The sequence below is a fragment of the Anarhichas minor genome, unplaced genomic scaffold (genome assembly GCF_050575085.1).
Source record: "Anarhichas minor isolate MPS153535 unplaced genomic scaffold, ASM5057508v1 ptg000042l, whole genome shotgun sequence".
Lineage (NCBI taxonomy): Eukaryota > Metazoa > Chordata > Actinopteri > Perciformes > Anarhichadidae > Anarhichas > Anarhichas minor.
This window is the reverse complement of record NW_027466488.1, coordinates 10562222-10586098: the sequence shown is the minus strand read 5'-3', so window position 1 is coordinate 10586098 and position 23877 is coordinate 10562222. Positions and strand designations below refer to the sequence as shown.

The 23877-nt window shown below is 43.5% G+C and overlaps 1 protein-coding gene across 2 annotated transcripts; it reads left to right on the top strand.

Moving 5' to 3' along the window:
- The first annotated feature begins 5082 nt into the window (after positions 1-5082).
- LOC142970055 (adhesion G-protein coupled receptor G1-like) lies at positions 5083-23211 on the top strand. 2 transcript variants are annotated; one of them, XM_076110206.1, is made up of 15 exons: positions 5083-5468; positions 13046-13118; positions 14659-14924; positions 15044-15230; positions 15429-15474; positions 15704-15800; positions 16903-17025; positions 17233-17349; positions 18680-18722; positions 18847-18953; positions 19101-19216; positions 19306-19565; positions 19650-19749; positions 19952-20226; positions 21800-23211. In XM_076110206.1, the coding sequence occupies exons 2-15, from the start codon at positions 13055-13057 to the stop codon at positions 21925-21927; spliced, it is 1929 nt and encodes a 642-aa protein (XP_075966321.1). In that variant the 5' UTR covers positions 5083-5468; positions 13046-13054; the 3' UTR covers positions 21928-23211. The 2 variants fall into 2 exon arrangements, with proteins under 2 accessions (XP_075966321.1, XP_075966320.1); XM_076110205.1 differs by having other exon boundaries at positions 19303-19565.
- The last annotated feature ends 666 nt before the right edge of the window (positions 23212-23877 follow it).

Sequence of the window (23877 nt, the reverse complement as noted above, 5' to 3'; positions counted from 1 at the left end):
AGCAAAGCCTTCTCTGCTGCCCCAAACAGAACCACAAAGTTATAGCTATTTTATAATTTAATAATTTTTCATAAATACACTACATGTATTCTAATTATTTTTCCCATTAGCTTATTTTCTCATCGCACAGCTACTGTCTTCCTCAGTTGCTCTGCTTCCAGCCTGCAGCGCTGGAAGCAGGTTGTTTTAAGTAGAGCTTTTATCCAATCAGATTTCACCCCTATGTCTCCAGGTAAGAAGAGAGGCCCGCTAGAAAGCCTTTGGAGTTTAACGATATTGTTGATTGTCATAGTCTTCAACCAATCAGATTTTTAGTTTGAAATGTTGGGCATATTCTGACATGTCAGAGCCTTCTAGGTGGCCTACAAGTACGTCTGCATTAACGTGTGCTGTGATTGGTCAGTGGACTAGCGTGACTGTTGTGAAGCTGAAGCTAGCTAGCAGAACTTAGTAGTAGTAAGAGTTCAAGTTGAAAGATATGTAAGAAGTTATGACATTGACATGACATTTTTAGTGTTTTGCTTGGTGTAGCTTTGTTTTTTAACACTCACTGGCTGAAGGAGGAGGAGAAACGGATTTGGGATTACTGCCAACGCTTTTCTGGAGAAGGACATTTCCAGAAAAGCTGTAAGAAAGGGTCGGCCAACCCCACAGCTAGCAGCCCTGACCCAGACAGGAAAAGGATTTGTACGAACCGTATTCCTTGCTGACAGCATCGGAGAAGCGTTGCACATTTTATGGCTGAGAATGCGTTTTATTTGCGACTGAGCGGCTTGGTGTTTGGAGCTACGCTACATTTGCTAACCAAGGCAGCAACAAGACACCATAGCATAGGACACTTACAAGCTACGGTGCTTTTGAAAACTTTTGCTGAGACCCGAGTGGGCCTACAACTCAACGAACACGTTCACAGGAGGACCTCTGGCTGGAACTGAACCATACCGATATTCTGTACAACTGCGGTATTGAACTCTTTGTAATCAAAGAAAGGAGGATGGACTTGCTTTAGCCCTGTTTGAATCAGTAGAGAACAGCTAAACGCTGCGGGGAGAGTTAGTAGCGTGTGTGCTGCTGTTGACTTTCCTGCTAAGCTAGTTTATATATATACTGTATAAATATATATATTACGTTTGTGATTCTTCTGTTAATAGTTGTTCCTTTTTTGGAATATTTTAAAAAATTTGAATAAACTACTTTTCCAAATGTTTTTTTGAAGTGATAACTTGTCCTTAATGCTTCCAGATGTCAGTGACTTAGACTTAAACTTCAACCAGGGCAGTGTACAGTATGCACATAGCACTGCAACCTATACACTGACATCTGAAATGAAAGGACCAAAAGTAGAACCTGCAGACACCCACCGCAAAGAAGGTTACACTGAACTAATTATGGACCGATGTGAATGGTTGCTACTAATCTGTGAAATGCACTTAAACACAAAGATGAATGGCTGAACAGGTGGAGACCTGATTTAAACCCCCGTAAAGCTGTTGTTTTCATGGGGAATGCTGGCCTTTTTGCCTTTATGACCGTGCTGTAAAGTCATTTAAAGTGTGGAGGGTGTAGCGCGGAGATCCCCAAAAGCCCTGACTATTGTTGGTGAATTTAAAGGTGGTAAAATACGAGATTGGGAGAATTTCTATTGCCTCTCGACGGTTGAGCCGGTGGCTCAACAGTGTTTACCTGATGGGGAACCGGAGGGTGGATGCTACGCTTGCGCGACAACGCTGTCGGTTGGGACGGTGTTTTCAGCTGTAGCCTCCATATGAGAGCAGTGCAGAGCAGTGGCCATGAGCTAGCCAGTGTGGCACGCTCACATGCGCTAACATGCAACAGCATGCACTAAAAGCACATGCGGCCGGTCCGGCTATGTCAACAAAGCAAGGAGAAGCTCAGATAACCACACACACATACAGAGGGAGAGCGACTTTGTCTGCTCAGGTAGACTCAGCGTATCCTCATATAACAGTTCATATGATGTACTACGAAAGGTTACTCTTCATTTGTTGTGCGTTACATGGATACAGTCTTTTCAAATTATATTTCCACAGGAAACTCAGTTTAGATAAGGCAACAAAACCACTTAGTTAGGTTTAGGAATAGATCGTTGCTTGGAGTAAATAACGGAAAGACACTTGGGGAAGTGTAGTTACTAAAGTACGCAAGTTACGTGACATAAACGTCAACGTTGACTTCTTGTCTATATGTCCTCGTTCAAGATTACGTGGACAACTTACGAAAAAATTACATTTATGACGAATTATGGCGCTTTATTTTTCGTTGGTAATGCTACGAATGCTGGATGAGACCAGCCTGCGCCACCATATCTTTACATAGCAATAAGTAATTTGCTGGTATATTTGCAAGAAAGGGCTCGTGTGATCGTCTACCATCGCGAAAAACACAGGCATATCATGTGTTTGACAATGTCTTCTGCAAGAATGAAGCTGAGATATTTGGGTTTGGATTCAAGGATTTGAAAACATATTACAGGTTAAAGTCAGATTATGGGTTAAGGTCAACGTTAAGATTTGGTAAAAAGAGAAAACAGTATTCTTAAAGTCCTTAAAGCATTTGCAAAGTGTGTTGTAGTTGCCGTGTTGGTCTTTACAAGTGCAGTAACACCAGCATGTTTCCAAGTACACAATGTATCATGGTTACCTTGGGCAGTGTCTCACTCTGAGAAGGTGTGCGTCCCTTCACAGTGCGGCTTATTTGCACTGTAACACAAATAAACACACTCACAGACAGAACCCTGCTTTTAAAAGCATGGGATATTTGTCCCCAAATAATAGAGAAATTTGCTCTTGGGTATTATCCTTCAGTGGTTGCCGGTGGGAAACCATAATTACAGGATGTTAGACCAGCTAAGTGACTGAATCACCAAGTGCTGTGTTTTATTTCCTGTCGGGCCCCCACACCTGTCACATGATAGGACAGTCAGAGTTTCTAGTGCCCATATTTGGAGCTTTTTGAGAGCAGATGACATTGCACACTGCAGGGTTCAATATATTCACGTATAGGACATTATTCGCTGCTGACAAGCATGCACAGACATCTTATGCTCTGCTGGACCGTACCCAGTTAACGGCAGGCCTAATAGTTCATCTATTAACCTAGTCCTCTATGACCGCAGTCACCCACATTGTCTCCTATGGGTTTTTTACATGGAGATGGTTGATAAGATAATGTTCATGCTGCTGTTTTTTTGTTTGCTTTTTTACTGTCGTCAACCTGTCTTTCACTCTCACTCTTTCTGTCTATGTGTATGTGTGTGTATGTGTGATGCCAATCGCACCAGTCAACACGGAGACAGATGGCCCTTTATTAGCCAAGCCCACGCAATTCAACTGACAAATCCTGCTCCAGACACACACACACACACACACACACACACACATTCTCTCAACCACTCACACAGTTGAACAGAATAGAGGAGCCAGGTGCTGCTCCCCCCCCCCCCCCCCCCCCCCCCCCCCACCTCCCTTCCTCTCTTCACCTCCTCTCTTACCAAACTTTTTTTGCCCTCTTTTTTTTTCTTTACTACAGAAGAAGATACAAGCCTAAGCCTAAGAGTTTTACGTTTTTAGTGGGAAATGTGCTTTAAATTGTCAGGTGAGCATGAACAATGACATTGAGATATCTGGGGTTTAAACATTAACCTGCTTTTTAACACCTGCAGGTGCGTCACGGATACCTTTGTGCAAGGCAGAATACAAATACAAGTCAAAGTCCAGTTCATTCAGACTTCATTTTGTGGGGCGTGTTTCTTTAGCATGGAAACACCACACGCTTTACATGAAGCAATAAAACAGCCACACAGCAGAAAGTGGAAGAAATCCCACAAAGGGCTTTTTCACATGCACGAAACACACATGCATAGGTCTTGCAAAAAAAAAAGGTCCTTGCCTTGGTGTCTGGTTCACTTCAGGATGCTAAATACCAGAAGAGTTGGCTCATATCTTCATCATATCTTCTCATATCAGAAATGTATTGTGGCAGCAGAGCCATAATGTCAACTGTGATGTCTAATGGAAGACTGTGTTTGTGATTAGATCTATTTGTAGCAAAGCACATGACAAGTTGTCATTCGATAGGAACAGGAAATGCCATGCACAATGTGCAGGTTTTAAGCTGTCCCAGTGATGCTCTTAATAATGTGTTTGGGATTCTTTTTTTTGTTTTCATGAAAGGAAGCAATAACCTTTGGTGAAGCTGATAGACCGTTTCCATTCTCTATTCAAACACATCTCACGGAGACTTTTGCGGTTCATGCTTTACATCTGACTTAAAACTGTTGTAGGGGTTTCACACTTCCCCCAAAGGGGCTTTATGTTTTCCAGTCAATGCTTTTTTTTCAGAAGCAAAACATTTTTTTGCGCTCGTTTTCGGTTCAAAGCCTGACGAATACGAAGCCGCGGTTTGTGGTCACATTTGAAACCTGTCAGAGTGCCAGCTGCCTGTGGCATTGAAGCAGTGGAGTTCTAACACTATCTGATATCAATGTTTGGAAAGTGAACTGGCTGATTGTACTCTCCCTTCTGCAGCCCCCTCCTCTGTGCTCCCAGATCCATGTCACTCCGTCTGGCCTCCCGTTTCACACCTTGTTACTCGACAGCAGTCAAGTTGAGACATAGACAACAGAAGATAACTGGGAAATGACTTTGCCTTCAAAATAAAAGCGAAATATTTGTCATTAAAAAAACAAAACAAAGGAGTGATTAGCCAAATTAAATTGGCCTGATAATGTAGGTGTTAGAGAATAGGGTACACCTTGGCTAAACGTGGGAGTATGTATTCAGCTGCAGTGAACATATGCAGGCTACAAGCTGTACAGTATGGTGGGGCAACTGGTGGTACATCTGTACATAATGGTCGACAAATTCAAGCAAGCCAACATGTCTGGACCGCAGGGAATATTTAAAAAGTGAGAGAAAAACCAGCTATGTGAGCAGAGTTCTACACAGGCCACATTGTGATCATTATATCACGCATTGTGAAAATCCTGACCGGAAACGACATCCATTCTGGCTGCCTTGACTGCAGCTCCAGTCTCTCGCACCTCAGTCGCGCTGACAGTCCGCCCGCGAGCACAGGCTCTGTGTGACGACGTAGTGAAAGCTTAAGCCCGGCGTCTGTTCTTTGGACTTTACGTTTTTATAAATATCTTCAGCCGTCTCGAGCGCGTTGAAGACGTGAGAAATAACTCGGAGAACAGCAAGTGCACACGAATTAAGTTTTTCTTTCTTAATCTTTGGTCCACCTTTTGTGCGGTTGACTGAATTAGAGCATCCATCCCCGGCTGTCACCGCGAGGTGTAGCGTGAAGGCTGCTTCCCCCCTTTCGTACTGGGTCCAGTCTGTGTGGAACAGTGGGTGGAAGTTTTACCTGGAGGCTTTGGGCATCAGAAAGTAGTGTAGACGACACGAGACGAGAAAGCTCCGCTGCTGACGGAAAAAGTCCTCAAGGTAAGGCTGCACACCCCAAGGAACAACGCTAACGTTACAATTCATTTGAAACAAGCGAGGCTATAAAACATATACATTTTAGCATGTCTGATATTCACTAGCACTCCACCACTTTTAAATGAAGTTATTGTATTATCTGTATCATGATAGATATAGACAGACAGATAGCAGATTTCTACATAAATCACATTGGAATGATTATATTTTGTATAGTATATTTGAATATATATTTATTTATTTAAAAAAAATAATATATATTATAACAGTGGAGATGTGTGTGTGTGTGTGTGTGTGTGTGTGTGTGTGTGTGTGTGTGTGTGTATATATATGTATGTATGTATGTATATGTATATGTATATATATATATATATATATATATATATATATATATATATATATATATATATACACCCCCACTGGTATGGTTTTGATTAGCATGTACATTTTTCCAGTTATAAATTGATTAGCTATATGATTAATAATAAAGTAGCCTGGTTTGCAGTCCTCTATTGTTCGTGCTAAATCGCACATCCATCCAATAGATCTTATTTCTTTGGACAACATGTTTTTATTTATTTTGTAATGTTTCGGGGCTGGTGTCATGAAGGTATCCGTATCATTATTTACAGTAACAGGGTTGTACCAGGTGTTGTGTATTCTTTTCCCTTATGAAGAGTTGGTGTTCGGGTTCATGGTGACAAACGGACGTCAGAGAGGCTCTACCTCGCTCTTCTTACAGCATGTGGTTTCCTGACTGTGCCTCGGTGCACAATCAAATGACTTCACTCAGTGAAAAAAAGAACCATAGTGTGAATAACCTGGGCTTTGCACCAGTTTGAACATCTGTAAACCCTGCAGATCAGATGAGCACCGAAAGTGAACAAATGACAAGCGTGGAGGGATTTTTCTTTCTCAGCGCCCCATCCCTTGAAATGCAAATATTGCATAGGGTGTGTGACTCATTGTATAAACTCCTTCTCCTTTATGCTGACTTCATTTTTCATAATGAGGAAAAGAAAGCCCCTGATGGCAGACTAAACCCAGTGACCCACACCTAAGGCCACGCTTGGGGGTGAATTAGGCCCTAATAACATGCTGTTGTGTGTGTGTGTGTGTGTGTGTGTGTGTGTGTGTGTGTGTGTGTGTGTGTGTGTGTGTGTGTGTGTGTGTGTGTGTGTGTGTGTGTGTGTGTGTGTGTGTGTGTGTGTGTGTGTGTGTGTATTGTTTTATTGATTTATTCATAGCCCCAAAGGACATATCTGCAGCATTCCACCTGCTCCTCCAATTTCCTCACAGAGGACGGCAGGATACAGATAAAATGTATGTGTATACACACTCGTGCAGACGTGCACGCTGCATCACTATGGTGCTCTCACAAAGAATGCAAGGTCCCAACACAAATGTAGCCTGGGGAACATTCCACATCAGCCACATTACATCCAGTCTTCAAGTCGATACGTTTCTGCGCAGATGACGGTGACGATTTCTATTGTAGTTAGTTTTGCTGCATTCGGATATGAAAAAAAAAATCCAAAGTTATTATGAACGCTTGCAATTACATGTCACAAGTCTCCCTTTCAGAAGCTTCCACAGTAGCTGCTCAGTGTGTGACCGTCACTTTCCGCTTTCACTCGCAGGTCCTGAAGTGGGACGACTACGTGCTTTAAACCGTCACGTAGAACGGCAGACACAGAATGCCAGTTGCTTCTTGCATTGTGCCTCAGGAAAACAAACGCAAATCTTATCTCGTAACCATGTTGGCAGCAGCAGCGCACAACAGTGTAGCACAGTGCAGTGTTCTCACAGCAGCGGCTTTGGCAAGAAGACAAACGAGGTCAGTGTGTTTCTTCAGAAGAAAAAGTGAGAACAGACTTTATTTCTGACCGGTTTGGTCAGGGTCGTGTTTTAAAATATATTCCGCTTCCCTGTCATCTTGGCAGTGTTGTCCAGAGAGTTTGAGCTGTTTGTGTATAGTGTGTGTCTGTCTTTTAACCATTGGCTTAAACAGCCTCCGCTTGAAGCAGCCAGTGATCTTTGACCCTTATTCACGCTCACTGTCACTCTGAGGCCGGACAACAAAGAGCAGCTTTTGTTCCTTGAATTACTCTTCCATGCGCATTCTTTGCTACCTCACTCTGGTGCTTGCAGAGGAGTGGGACCATTGCGAACCGCAACACTTGCAGGACAAAATCCAAACTACAAATTCAGTCTACTGTAAACGCGGGAGCAAGATAATGTATGTAAACTCCTATTTGAGTCGAGATTTCTTAACTGAACTAAAAAAAACTGCTGTGCAAACAACAACTGAGACACGATAAGCACTAACGAAACGGACTATATGTCATTCAGGTGAGCAGTCAGCAGCAGACATGAAAAGCAGAAAACGTGACACTCAGACGTCTTTGACAGCGGCAGGAAGTGGTGTTTTCAAGGTAGACTACTCTACTGTACTGAACACATCAGATCTGAGGTGCAACTGTAGCTTGAAAGCCAAATCAGCCTTTTGATAGAATCCACCGTCAAATCTGACAATTATCTCTTAATTGTGGGAACATTTGGCTAACTGCAGCCCGCGGCTTCACATTAGAAGCTGTGCGACATGCCACTGGAGCTATTCAAATTTTGATTTGAGTTAATTGGAGCACTTTAGTCGCCTAAAAAATGTTGTTTGGTTGTACTTAGCTCCACCCTCTCGTGTCACTTCTGGTTGCAAAAAAACAAGATGGCGACGGCCAAAACGCCGAACTTGAGGCTTCAAAACGGCAGTCAACAAACCAACGGGTGACGTCAGATGACTACGTCCACTTCTTATGTACAGTCTGTGGGTGGTGACCAAAGTCATGTCATGGCAACCCATCCAGCGGTTGTTGAGACATTCACCGAAAAACAGAAATATTAACAAAGTGCGTAAAGATCATCCTCTTTCGTTCTTGATTAATGAAAACATTCTTGGCAAATGCTTTCGCTTTCGTCCGTCTTGCACCGGATTTTGTTTGTTTGTGGCAATACATGCAGTAGTTGTGGCTAAATGTGAAGATAAAAACTCTCCATCTCCGTGAAATGGCTCAGGCATGACTCAGAGGAGCTTGTCACCCCTGTCTGCTGTCTGAGGCACACATTGTTTTGGCTGCCGTTCCACTTTGCATGAAGCCAAGCTGTGAGTCAGACCCCTGTGTGATGCAGCGATGGGAGGACGACACATGGATCATTTTTACTGGAAATCACAAAGTGACAGACTGGGGGTCGGGGGTTTACAGTGGCCCGTCTCGTTCACTCATGCGTGGGTTGCTGGAGTTTATGCGAGCATTCACGCATCAACACGCACCAGGGCTCTATATCCTGCTATACGTGCGGAGGAGTGACGAGTGCAGTGAGGTAGCAAGTTTCGGTAGTTTGCGCTTAGTACTGAAAAATGAGAACCCACACACACACACACACACTCTCTCACACATGAGAGCTGGGAAGCGAAAGAAAAGGGGAAATTCTTGATGCCTGGGCGCCTTGCAGGGACAATAGAGAGGGTGTGGGGGTAGAGAGAGAGGCAGTTTACACGTCAGTTCAGCCAGTTGAGAGAGGGAGATTATAGGTGGGTTCAGCTGGAAAGTAAAGTTGTGTTTTCAAGCCCCATACAAAGGATCTGACACTTTTTAAAATGTTAAATGCATATACATACACGCTACGTAGTGGTAACACTTTTTACATGTTGAGCACAGAAGGGTTTGTGTTGGTGGTGGGGGGGACACTCTCGCCATCTCTCAAACATTTCTACAGAACTGAGCCCATCACTGTGTAGCCTGCTTCCTGTGGTCGGGGCCACTCCGGGCACTTCCCTCAGTGCAGTTGTGTTTCGTCGTCATCAATTCGGTGGCTGTAGTCAGAGAGTTGTAACGTGCGGGATCTGGTGGAGGCTGGGGTGAGTCACCAGCATGATGCTGAATGAGTGCTCGAGAGTCTTGTTTTTGAGTAATGGGTCATCACTTAAAACCCAAAACACGGCTGTGTGCTCCTGGGGCTGGTCTGAATTGAATCCAACATGGACATTGTTTGAAGTGTGTGTAGCTGTCACCAAACGTAGTTTAACATCATTTCTGGTTGCTTTCTGAAAACATCCCATTTTACATTATCTGTCATTCGATTGTCTGTCGGAGGAACTAGGTAAGGTAGGAACTGTGGAAGACATGATACTGCTCACAGCAAGGTCTGCAGATTATCTTGAGTAACCGGGTCATGATTTCTGGAAAGAAACATTGTTGTTGACTTTTCAAATGTATTTTTTATTGTTTTTATTTTTTTTTGCGCTCTGAGGACCATAAGTCCAGTGCCATCTATTGGAGAGAAGGCAGACGTCTCTACGGCCGATATCTCCAAAACTAGGCAACTCGCACCAATGAAAAGAAAACCACAAAAAAAGTTTGCTCAGCTGACATGGAAGTTTCATGCTCGGATCTTATCCCTCCCTCTTAATACACGACACCTTTAGTTCCTTCTACTGATGGATTTATTCCTCCTTCTACACCACCATCCTCAATCCACCGTCGAACTGTATAAATACATTTAGACATACAAAACAATCTGACGTTAACATTACACAAACAGTTTGCACGCAAATATGCACAATGACGAATTGACATGAATACCTCACTGGCTGCACACAGCTGAGAGGGAAATATGAACACTTTAACTTGAACCGTAACACTTTGACTTTAGTTTACTTTACTTTACCACTTTGAGTGAGTTATGCCGCTTCACGTGTCCTCCTGCTGTCACTGTGCCACGGCCAAACACGTCCCGGTACAACACAGCACGCAACGATAGTCCCCCCACATATACAAAACCAAACAACAACATATAAACAAGCATACTAAACAATGGCATAAATGATTTTGATGGCAGTTAAAGATCTCATGATGGATGATCTTAGTCATGAATTTGACAAGTGAGTTAACTTCTAGAATGAACTCTTCGCTCTGAAATCACTCAAACGACTGTCAAATGTTTATTATTATATCGCAAAATATATGTTGATATTGCAAAATGAGAGCACGCTTTGACAGCCCACCTGTGCATGATGGGTAGGTTTGTGAAGGGCTATGTGGGCCACGGTGCAACCACAGCAAGTTTCTGCATGTTCTAGCATAGTAGACCGCCATCACATCTTTATGCAGCTTAGCTGCGTGTACTCTTTTGGTCGTTGAGAGCCGGTCGGGTCCGAACCAGTTCTGAGCTGTTGCCTCTATTCTAAGAATATTAAATATATAGTAAATATAAACCATTGTTTTCTTTTTTTACTGAACTTTCTGAGCAGCTGAGGCATTACAATGGTGTGTGTGTGTGTGTGTGTGTGTGTGTGTGTGTGTGTGTGTGTGTGTGTGTGTGTGTGTGTGTGTGTGTGTGTGTGTGTGTGTGTGTGTGTGTGTGTGTGTGTGTGTGTGTGTGTGGTTCCATCATAAAGCTACATGAAGTCACACTTAAACACCTTTCTTTTTCATCAAGCTTTTATTGACGCCCTTGAATTATCAAAAAAGGGAAGTGTCAAAACCACAAAGGATCCAAGTCATGCCGTGTCAAATAGACAGCGGTTGCAGTTTCACACAATCTCCGTGTGTTTTAACTGAAGTGAAAATAATCTTTGTCTTTTCGTATTGATTTCGTTCAGCCTTTACTTTTTTGTGCTGGTTGAATTTGTATATTTGATGAAAATCACCAGTTAGACCTGGTTAAAGCTAGCTTTAACTGGACCAGGGCTAGTGCTGCATTCCAGACAACTCGGAACTCAAACATTTCCGACCCCGTACTAAGAAAGTACAATGGAACGCCACTCAAAGTGTGGAGGGTGCACTGCTGAGAGTTCAATCACGTGGACACTTGCCAAAGAATTTAGTCCCGGTCCGCCGTGGTTTTGTTTACGTTTGTCGTGGTGCACCTGGAGCTCTTGGAGGTTGGAAATTTGAACTGAAAATTCCGACCTCGGGCTCGTCTGGAACGCGGCATCGGCCTGCTCTATACATTTTGAATATTTCTGCACCTTCTGCTCCCAAACTTCTGTCCACAGAACAAACCATTCCAGCAAAACTCAAAAAACTCCATTTTGCAGTAGAAAGCTCTGAATACAAGTCTGTTTGTACAGTGTCAGGCTTTGCAGTAACTCTGAGCCCAGTCGTGAGACGTTTTGCTGCGTGGAGTTTCCAGACAGCTTGTTGAAAGATTGCTTTTTTTCAGAGCAATTAGCGAGATAGAACACTATACCAGCTAAAGGTTGGCATGTCACTGCTGACTCTGAAGCAACACGTGAAGCAGCTCCTTCAATTAGTTTGATTACAGTGAACAGTCAATACCAGTGAATGACGCTCTTTAAATATAAAACTTATATATCTGGTAACGTGTTGAAGTGTTCCGTTGTTGCTCTGTGTTGCTCAATATCCTTTTTGTGTTTGTTTATGAGTCTGTCTCTGAGTGTCCAAGGCTCTCAGGTCCTTCTCGAGTATCAGGTGTGTGTTTCAGAGTACATCGTTATAAATAGGCAACCCCCCCCCCCAGGCTTTGCAGCTTGATGTTTCTCTCTGTATCTTTTTGTCTGTCTTTCTTTTCCGTTGCTGTTCCTTTCTGCTGTGTCTACGGTTCCAACAGTTTCCCGTGTTGTGATGTTGAGGTCAGGACAACCACAACCTTCAAAATCTGCCTCTGCATCTCTACACAAGCTGTCACCGTCGCTGCACAGTGTTTGTTTGCCGTGTTTGAAATTGCGAGGTGTGACCACGGCTGAATGATAAGTTGATAAGTGGGTTGTGATACGCAGGCATCTAGTAAACCTGGAAAGTGTGTGCAGTGGCAGCTGCCGGGAATGAGTCAGCATGTCTGGTAGAAACTGAAAATGACAGAAATGTTTGCGTGTGGTCCATTGACACACGTCTCTGTGGTAACGCTCACATGATTCAAGTCTCATATGGCCTGAAGTGATCTCTTTCAGGGAAATTTGTATTGTCTTCTCTTTTTATCCAATAATGTAACATCTGTGTATTAATGTTGAAACAGGCAACATCAGCCACGTTTCTTTTTTTACTTGCTACGAGAAAATCAACTTGCTACATGGGGATGGAAAGACTGTGTGTGTGTGCGTATGTGGGTGTGTGTGTGGGTGTGTGTGTGCATGTGTGCGTGCCAGTTAAAGGGGAAGACTGTTTCCATTGATAACAGCACAGAAAGGGCCCTGTGTGTATTTTGAGCAGCAACTCATTTGTATTCATTGATAAGAGAGTGCAGATAACAAAGCGTCTGGATAAGAATAGTAACATTAAAAACATGGTGTTCTGTTAACCTGTGCTGCCTCTAGATAGGGCCTTTTGTTTTATGTCAGATGTGTGTTTGCTCGTAGAAATAACGTGAGAGATCAGTGTGTGTTGTGCTTTTTACACTTATATCACAATGTTGTTCCATTTAACCCCCCCCCCCCACACACACACACACACTTCACCAGCAGCAGGTTTCAGTGGTTGGCTCTCCCTGCCCATGCAGAGAGGAGATACAGACGTGTTCCTCTTTTACAACTGCATTTCTCTCTCTTTGTTTCCCAACGGCAGTCGTTACCAATGGAGCCCCGGCTGAGAGATAACCTGGGGGGGGTGTTCGTCTTCATCATCCTCCTCTCTACAGGTAAGATAACCACACCGGGACAAAAAGGAACCCACTTTCATCTGAAGTGGCTCTATTGGCCCGCTGTTCATTATGATGTAGAGATATTCGAGTAAAGATGATGAAACACGGCGCATGATAAAGACTTCAAACAGACACCACACGTTTCCTCTGTGGAGGAGATGATCTCACACCATTTCTGAGCTTTTGTCACGTACATTTGCTTTTGAACAAAACACAGCGACTTTAAACTGCTATAACTCTGTATTTATGTACATAATGTATAAGTAACAGTAGAACATATATTTGTCATCAAACAGTGTAATTAATGACCTAATTGCCATAGTGTGTTAATATGATAAGTGTAGCATTACTGGTAAAGTGCCTCCTAAAACAATATGAGAATATTCTGCCGACACAGGAAAAGTTCCACTTGCTGCTAACTGTGTGGGCTCCACAGGGTCAGTGAGACGTTGAGGTTGCGAAATGAAATACTTCTGAATTACATCTGTTGTTGTCTCTCTTTGTAAACCTGTGCTAAAAGAAAAAACTCTGCCAGAGTACAGACTGGAAGCAGAGCCACACAGATGCATGCACACATATTTCAGTTGAATTTTGCACTTGTAATTTAAATGTGTATGCGCATACAGTGCCTCCATGCGGCACGCTCCAGTTCCTCGCGGTGGCGGTTTGGCATTTTGGTAACTCGCTGCATGCCACCATGAGCAGGCCATGTAACCTTGGTGATGAGGAACTCCGATTGACCAATATTAGAGCCCATAGAAATATTGAAAGATGATTAAAGATGCAGATTTCCTTTATTTTTAGACAAATCTCTTCTGTGTGTAAACCTCCAGTGTTTGTTTTTTTAACGCTTGCGCCTCATTCGGGACATGTTTGGCCTTTGAATTTTAAATTGTTCAATCATTTTGGCTGTGTTATATGGCCTAGGTATTGGCATGATTTTATTTTCAAATTTTGTACCTCACATCCTATAATAAGTCCATAATAAACTGTGTAGACAAAATACAGACCCTCCTTAAGGACTAACCACATGTATTGATCCCTCGGCCGCTATAGTGTAGAAGCATGCATTCTGTTATATCAGGCTTTCATTCTCCAGCTCTGCATTTGTAGTTTTTACTATTTTTCACCAGATTTAACCATTTTCACATGTTTGCCCTATGGGGCAAATACATGTGTTTTTTTACATTGCTGCTGTATTATGTGTTTGATGCAATGCTTCAAAGTCAATGTTGTTGCTCATTACTGACATACCCTCGACTGTGATAGAAATCTAGCATTAAGTATGAAATAAGGAAATGTTTGTGATCTTTTTCACAGCGACATTATGTAAACAAACTGGCATTTAAAGGGTTAGAATTCTGAAAATGAATGAATCATTGGTAATGATGAACAGGACTGAAGCATCATATTCTGGCAGTATTCTGACACAGACATGTTTGTCCTCTCAGGACGTCAGAGCAACTTTCTTAAGGGTTGAAACCAAACACCAAGCCACCTTTTGTCATTGTGTGCCTACACATTTTGTCTCCTTCAGGTTTAAGTGAAAATGACACGGACTTGGACTTTTGTGGGACCTGGCGCCATGAGAAGGGCAACCTGAGCCTGAACGTCAGCCTCTCCACGGGCTGCAGCGAGATCTCCATCTCAGCAGATCAGAGCTCTCTGTCCATCGACGGGCAGATCACAGCTCGGTGCAGGCGCTCTGAAGTGATCCCCCTCAAGCAGCTCGGCCTCGACTCCGAGGAGGAAACTCCATTCTGTCTGTACTGGGAGCCACTGCTGGACCAGTTGAAGCTGCAGGTAAAAGGAGCCCACATTTTTTCTTTTGAAGATAACGTGTTTCCCGCCTTTTCAAAGCTGGCTCCATGTGAGAGGACGGCAAGGACTCATCAGCTTTTCTTTCTTCTCTCGCTGTTCAGGTCGGAGGGAAGAACCTCACTCTGTGCTGGCCCACCAGCATGCAGGGCTCCTGCTGCACCGATCTGTCTCATGGTGCCAACACACCCGAGGCACGCTACGGCATCATCAATGGAACGGTCAAAAAGGATTTAATCCAGCGCAAAATAATGACAGCCTACAAGTTCAAAGGACGTTCCATCGACTGCAGTAAGGGAGAACAAATGCCATCTACAGTACATCTGTGAATGAAATGTATTCAGCAGGATGAAGGGTTCCACGTTGAGTGTTAAGATATCCTTTTGTTCAGACTCAAAACTTCATTCAAGCCAAACTCAATGAAAAGAAGATTTACGGTTAAGTGTCACAGTTTAATGTGTCAAATTCAAACTGTGTTGTTTTTTGCAGAAGCATTATGTGATCAAGAGAACCAGGGATCCACCCAAGTCAGCATGTAATTTCCTCTCTCTTTTTTTTATCATCACATCCTTTTTCACATGACTTTGTCTTAATTACTGAGTCCGCTTTATGTAATCCAGGGAACTTTGACTACAAAAAGGAAGCTAAAGTTAATACCATGTTAGGGTGGGGAGGGGGGGTGGTTACAAAAATAACCATGCTTTTTAAAACCTTCTGAAGCTACCATTTTCATCATGGTGGTGTGTGTTGATGTGTGTGTGCAGAGTGTCCTCGGCTGTTGGGAATATGGAGCATCCGTGTGCTCGCAGCGCTCAGGTGGACATGAAGGAGGATTTCAGAGGCTACAACATCACGGCGCCTGTGAGGATAACACACAAACACACAAAAGAAATAAAGTTTGCTCAGACTCAAAGTTCATCCTTTTAAACAACAGCCGAGAAAACAATCTCACCACGGGGCCTATTTAGTAACATCATCATATCGACATATAAATCTGTTTCTGAGGTCAAGAATAAACTTTGACATGAGCTAACCTTCGGCAGCCTACACAGGCCACATCAGCAAGAGTGTGACCACACCTGTTCCCTCTTCGTTGCCTTTTAGCTGCGTAGTCGAAAATGAAGCGCATTTCCTCTGCAACACAAACAGAAACTGGAATACACGCATACATTTTACATGTGCTCTTGTGCATGTTTAGCTGGAACCATAGCAGATGTAATGTATAATAATTATAGGGAATCCTAACACTGATTATTTCTAAGTAAGGGACTTGTCATATTTCCATGTAGCTGGTTTTGTTTAGGGAAGTAAAAGATAGCAATAGCTGCTACAAAGATGAAATATAAAGTTAAAATGTCTTCTTTGGTGGGAGCAAAGAGAACATTCCTGGTTAGTGATGGACAGTTCAGAGTAATTCAGTGATTCAAAAATGAACTCATTTATTCACTCAGTCTATTTCCCCCCCTACGGGTGGACAGAGTGTCTCTGCTCCACAGTATAATGCAGCTCGACTGAGGAGGCTGTTTGTCCACGTCCATTCTCTTTAATCGGGCTCACTTTATAGGAGGCGTTTAACTCGGTGAATGAGTAGCTGCGTTAACGTTTTCATTCGAGTTCAGGGTGGTGGTGATTTAGTGGAGAAAATAAGTGAGAGGTGAACCACATGAAAGCAAACGATGGCAGCGCTTTACTGACAAGTACAGGACGGATTTTGAAAGGTGACATTTTGCCTTAAAATAGGGCCATGTGTGTAAGCACCCGGCAATCCACATGCAGATCCACCACAGTAATTACCTCCGTGTGACATCATGGGACAGAGCAGCAGGGCGGTTCATCAACACTATGGACAGTGGGTTTCCACTTCTCTTTTCATGCGTTGACTTGAGAGTGAATTAACACAAACCCTGGTATGCCGTCTCTAACCGTGCAGTGGTCCTCTCTCTCTGTTTATTGTGGGATATAGGCTACTAAAGGTGTACCCGCAGAGTCCAGTACCACCATCCACCTCCCCCGCGCTCTGAAGCAAGCGGCGAAAAAGTCCAGCGAAGTCGTCTGCACTTTCTTCAAAAACAACTTCCTGTTCCAGGTAAGGATCCTTTTGCCCTCAGTCAACACGGGCAGCTGAGAAGAGATGATGCCAGCCTGACTTCACGGCACACGTGCCGAGACTTTGAGATAATACAGCAATTCTACTGACTGAAATGCTTTAGTTCTTCTGTATTATATCAGCGGACAGGTAAAGATGTGTGTGTGTGTGTGTGTGTGTGTGTGTGTGTGTGTGTGTGTGTTCCAGGAGGGTCACAAGGGGGTCAGGATTCTTGATGATGTGGTGGAAATCACCGTAGAGAACGAGATCATCGCTGACCTGTCTGAGCCAATCAGGATTAGCTTTCACCATGATGTCATACCTGTAAGCTTGTGTGCTTTCTGTGCCTTCATTTTGTCTGTGACAGTGTGATCTTTGTCCACACATTTTACAAATCCAGTGCTTTCAAATTGTATCGTTAGATCGATTTTAAAGATCCGGTACTGGAATCTGGTGAAATATACAATTAAATTTATTTTGTAGAGCCCAAAATCACATATTTGCCTCAGAGGGCTTTACAATCTGTACACATACAACATCCTCTGTCCCAGGACCCTCACATCAGGACAGGAAAAACTCCCCAAAAACACCTCAATGGGGGGGGGGGGGGGGGGGGACCAGAGAGCAACAGAGGATCTCTCTATCAGGATGGACAGAAGTGTGATAGATAGCAAAAAAACGCCTATCCAAAATTCAGCAGGCATCTGATGCTACATTAAATGAACTAATATTTGTATATTTTTATTAAATAACGTAAATATTTTGGTGGTCCACATCTTTTTTTCACAAACTCCTCAAATGTGGGTTTACTGCGGAGGCTGTTTTTTTTTAGAAAAACAAGACCGTTTCAGCTCCGTGATGTCTGCTTGGAGCCGTCTGCCTCATGAGCACAGAGAACACACGGAAACCACTTGAAGGTTGTGCTGTTTATACGCTCACGACGGTCTGTTGCTTCCTCTCTGCACACACAGACACAAAACCACCGTTTATGCCTGATGTGCAAATGTTATTTCACTGTGACTTAAACTATCTGTGGTGATGTGTAGACACGCAGGGGGCCAGATCCTGCACGTATTACTTAAAGTTACAGTCTCAATTTAATACGGATGACTCTATATGACCTACAAAAGTCAACTCCACCATCGAGAAGATTGTCTATATACAGTTATTGTTAGCGGTGCCACCCGGTTGGATTCCCCGCAAAATCTGATGAAATCCTGCAGTTTCACCAGAAAGTACTTCAGCTCATACTCCAGCGGAGACCTGTCCACCGTGGACCGACCCAGATCCGGCTTTGCTGCCTGCCGTTGACCTGCAGTCGGAAGCTCCGGCAGGAGGAGGAGAGCTCAGCGGCAGCTTCTCCTCCTCTGGCCAGGAGCAAAGGCCGTGTTGCTGGGCCCGCTGGAGGGAAGGGAGGGACGGGAGAACCAGAACTGCTTGTAGCAGACTGTCAGACCCTGCTGCAGTTAAATGAGAGCTTTTCTAAAGGGACTCTGGTGATCGGAAACACTACCGCTTTAAACCGCAAAATCAACACAAAATAAAAGTTTTCTTGTTGAAACTTTAAGTATAGTATACAGTAGCAGCTACCGAATCAGAAGGATGCAATGGTTACTTACCTGAAAGTACCTGAAATGTCCTTGTTTTATTTCAGAAACTGCATTCAAGGAAATGTGTGTCATGGGACACCAGGAAAGGTTAGAACCCTTTAAATAAATACTGTATATTCATCCAACATATATCTGTACTTCCCTGTTTATTTTGCTCTTACTCCCATAGATGGTAATTAAGCACGTTTAAATCTGTATTTTCTCTGTGCAGATCCGTGGCAGGTCAATTGGTTGGACGATGGATGCGAGACGCAGCAGAAAGGAGCGAAACACACAGAGTGCCTCTGTAACCATCTGACTTACTTCAGTGTGCTGGTGGTGAGACATGCAAGCAGACACACTGCTATTGTATTACACCAGAGCGTTAGGAACATTAATGACCCAGAAAAGTCGACATCGATGCTTGATTTCACACACGCTTTATGGGAACAGAAACAGTTGTGTTTTGTGCTCTGTTTGTTGCAGCAAATGGAGCCTCGCCCAGTGCGCCACCTCCTGGCCCTGAGCACCATTACATCTCTGGGCTGTGCTGTGTCTGTGTTGAGCTGTGTCGCTCTCATCGTTTACCTCTGCAGGAAGAGGTAATACTACTTTTACATATGCAGTTTATCGAAATGATTAAGTACAATTAAGTAACCTACTCATTTCCATTCCCCTCTCCCTGTAGCAGGCGATCTAAAGAGCAGTCCATACCCATCCACCTGGGCTTGGCTGTGTCTCTCGGCCTCCTCAACCTGCTCTTCTTCTTCACCGGGGTCCTGGCCAACGTGGGAGAGGAGGGTGTGTGCGTCTGGGTGGGGGCGGGCCTCCACTACACCCTGCTCAGCTCCTTCACCTGGATGGGCGTAGAGGTTTTCCACACCTTCTGGTTGGTGTACATGGTTTTCAGCCCCTCCCCTAAGCCCTATGTGTGGAACCTGGTCGGCTTCGGTGAGCGTAATGAAGTAATATTCATTCATGGCACATTACGGTAAACGTGATATTAATATGTGACCCGTGAACATCCCTTTGCAGCTCTCCCTGCCGTGCCTATAATCATCCTGGCCGCAGTAGGTGACATTTATGGAGTGAGAGAGGTGTTGCCAAGTGATGACGTCTCCAATCCTTACCTGATGTAAGCAAGCTTTATTAAGACAAAGATATTTGCTGTGGAACATAGTGTCTGGATAGTGACAACACAGTAAAGTCACCCTATGATTTGACAGCAGCAATCAGCAGGAATACAAATGAATTTAATATGTCATGATTGCATGTTATTCGTCCTCTCTGGGATTGTGTTCGCTCTTTCTCTCTCTGAGTGCATTTGGTGTTTCCAGGTGCTGGATGAAAAACACCCACAAGGCCCTGCTGGCCCACTATTTCACCAACATGACAGTCCTGGCCATCCTGGTGTCCTCGGGCGTCGTGATGCTCTTCCTGGTCTACAGGAAGATCCGCACCAGGGACGAATGGAGGCAGAACCGCGTGGCTTTTCTCAGCATCTGGGGCCTCAGCTGCCTCTTTGGGACATCTTGGGGTCTGACCTTCCTGGACTTTGGACCCCTCTCCGACGTCGTGCTCTTCCTCTCCTGCATCCTCAACTCTTTTCAAGGTCCGTGCTCGAGGTGCACTGCGCCAGTTAGTCGGTCCAGATTGCTCTTGGGGTTGGCTCTTGCTTCTTTGTATGTTTTTCTCATTTACAAGAGATCATACTACAGAACGATCACAACAGGACAGAGAGTTGCATTTTCACCAGACTTTAAACGGCATTAATGATCCAAAGGGGAGAAAAACACTTGAAATAAGCCGCAAGCTACATATTTGTGTAATTTTATCATCATCTTATCATTACCACCTTCACTGAACTATATATAGTCGGGTATGTTCACTGTTGGCTCAGAGATCGGTGACTGTATCTGGAGCCAGCGGTCCATTGTATCAGTGTGGGAATGAGACAATGGCCGTGGTTATTCAAGGCCTCCTGTTACTGGTGCCTATCAGAACACAAGCTGCTTCCCCTCTCATGCAGGGTGCTTGTGTCTGATTCCAGTCCAGAGGCTCAACTTATTAACCCCATTGTTGCTGCACATTGGTAGTTCAGTAAGAGAATGTTCTATGCCAACTGGCCAACGTGATAGTTGTAGATTTAACAGTTGTTCCATTTGAGTTGTGTAGAATGTGGGTCGTGTAATGTGAGCTAACCTTCGGCACAAACATTCCACGAAGCATGTAAAGAAATACTTAATTTGGGGAAATCTATTTATTTTCTTTCTTGCCGAGTTAGATGAGAAGATCGATGCCGCTCTCAGGCCTTACGGTAAATACGGACCTGCAGCCAGGAGCCAGTTAGCTTAGCTTAGCATAGAAACCGAGGGAAACAACAGTTGACTAATTTCTTTAAACTATATTTTCACAGATACAATGATTAGACATCAAGTTCTCTCTTTAATTAAAAAAAAACATAAAAATTAAATAAGTCCAGCTTCCACATGCATTGATGTAGTCCCACAGAAACACACATCATGTATGTACATCTCTAAAAGGGAAAAGGGGCGGCTGTGGCTCGGTGGTTAGATTCCCGGTCCACGACGAAGTGTTGTTGGGCAAGACCAGGCGGCAACCTCCGGTTCTGAAAAGTGAATCCAATGTGGAAGGTTCTCAAACCAGTATTCTGTCTACTGACCAGCAGGGGGCGACTCCTCTGGTTGTATAGAGGTCTATGAGACAATGACTCTACTTCTCTCTTGATTTATGACTACCTTGTGATTGACTCCTCTAAGCTAAACCATCATCAGGCGATAGCCGTTAATTCCCAGATTGCATTTCGGCCAATGAGTTGCAACTCTTTTGTTCTCCACAAACTGTTGACCTGCATTCAACCCAAGCCTGCCCAATCGGGTTGCTCAATACCACTCGTCTTACAAATGGAAACCACAACGGTTCCCATACCCAAATCCTATGCATATGAACAGATGAAGTTAGCTCCTCCCATTGTAAGATTGTTTGTCTCGCTTTAAGTTAGGCTGCAGTCACATCCAATAATAAATATCTATCTGAGACCTGCCTTCACAGGATTTGACTGTCTCCACCTCCCACTTATTGCACACGTGATCCTGAAAAAGTGAAGCGGAGAGAAACCAAAGGGGTGACTGAACCTTGTTGTTCTCTTTGCTCTGCTCTCCCAGGTTTCTTCCTGATGCTGCGGTTCTACATGCTGGACTGGATGCGGAAACAGGCCGGTGGCTCCGCTCTGGGCAGCACCAGCACGGGATCGACCAGGCAACACATGCTGCAGGCCCAGGAGAAGAGTTAGATGGACTGTGTGGTGGCACATCAACGCTGCAGCACCGAAGCTTTTTATGTAAAAACAAATGCAGTCTTCTTATCAAGGTAGATGAGCAAACGGAGAAGAACTGTGCGCTGTATATCTGCTGTGTCTTCAGCTGGAATCCTGTCGTCGTGTGCGGCGGTAGCTGAGAGCGAGCTCTCCATCCTCCACCTCTCATTCCTCTGGTCGCTAAACGCAGGCACACCTGACTGGAGCACCAGCTCATCCAGTTCAATGGACTCAGTCGTTCCTGTGTTCGTCTGTCATCTCTCATCAGATGTTGGATTCATTTTGTGATGAATGTTGTTTGTTTAATTAGAGCTCCATATTGCACACGGATGGAGGTTAGCTAAATGTAATCAACGCCTCGCTGGAATGTATTTGAATCAACGGCATCCACTCAGCAGTCAAACCGGTTTAAAAGAGAAAAAAACAAACTTGATTACTTTGTTCCTCTTCTCTGGGTCAGTGGAGAAGAGATGAGACCATCACTCAGGAAATACAGGTCAGAAGCCTTTACTTGTAGAATCCCTAGACTGGGTCTAGTTGGAGAAGGGAAAGCATTTATTTGAGATTCTAAATTGTAAACTGGATATAAAGTTAAGCTTTAAATCCAGACAGGGAAACGTGGGGATGTTGAATGATTACAGGTTACTGTGCTGTGATTTCCATTTTATTGTCTGTAAAGAAAATATATATATATATATATATAATATTGTTGAAGCTCTCCTTGAAGCGTAGATAAGCTTTTTATTTTTTTTATTTGTACTTGTACTTTTTTTTAGCACTTTTCAATCTTTAAAAAAAAAAAAAAACAGTGAGTTGTTTTTTGTTTTAATATGCATAATAGATGAGATTTCATATACAGTGTGTGCGCATAGTGTAATAGCTGAATGTTTTATAATAATAGATGTCTCCAGGATCACTCCATTTCTTTATTACTCCAGGCCAAATTCAGACCTTCAGTCAAAATAATTAACAGAAAGAAATCATACTTTTCAGGTCTTCATCTTCAAAATGGACCAAATATGAGTTAATTCAAACTATCTGGTTGGAAGAATGTGGTCTGATTTAAAATCTAAATTTCATCTTCATGTATATATCATTTTGGTGAATATTTCATGTGAGTTTTTAGATACTGTGATATTTGCACTTTCTTTTTGATTTTCTGAAGTGGCATGTTATGTCACTCAAATGATTGTGTATAGCTGCTTTTTATTGTGTGGATGTATATAGAGAATGAATAAAACATCTTTTAGTTAAAAGGAATGCGTGTTTGTCTGAAAAGTGAAAGTGCAAGGTCAGCATTTCAGAGGCTCACTGTTTTCCTGCTCCTTATCTTCGCCCTGTGCGTTTCCTCCCTGGAGGTTTTGAGATTTCTTGCTCTCTTTACAAACATGCTGCTTGCTTGCTATGAGAAATAGAAACGGTTTTCATTCTCCAAGATAGTGGTCCAGAGTGTTGGAAGAAGCGGACTCAACGACCAGAAAAGCTTCAAAACGACTTTTCTCACTGCCAGCCGATGCAGACATGGCAGGCCAGTGTGCCAACGATGACCTCAAACCAGACACAGAAACAAGGGAGATCTCCACAAAGTGGCGACTCTGCCACCAATAGGACCAGAAAAGCATCTGCACTCTTTTCTACGACTGTTTGTCTGCTCCACAGATAATCATTATTGGTATTTGTTCTATTGGTTTGTTGATATGCCGCCTAAACAGGAATCCTGCACATTTGCTCTCCTTACATCAAGGACCACGATGGAAATAAGTCTGTACTGGATCATCCTATGTGTGATTTAATATCCTCCTCATAATAGCAAATAAGCAGAGCAACACAATAAAATGTACTTTTTAAACTTGAAATATACATGTAATACCCTCTGTAGCTGGGATAATTCAGTTCAGCTTTGTGGTTCCTCTTCAAAGGTGCGGC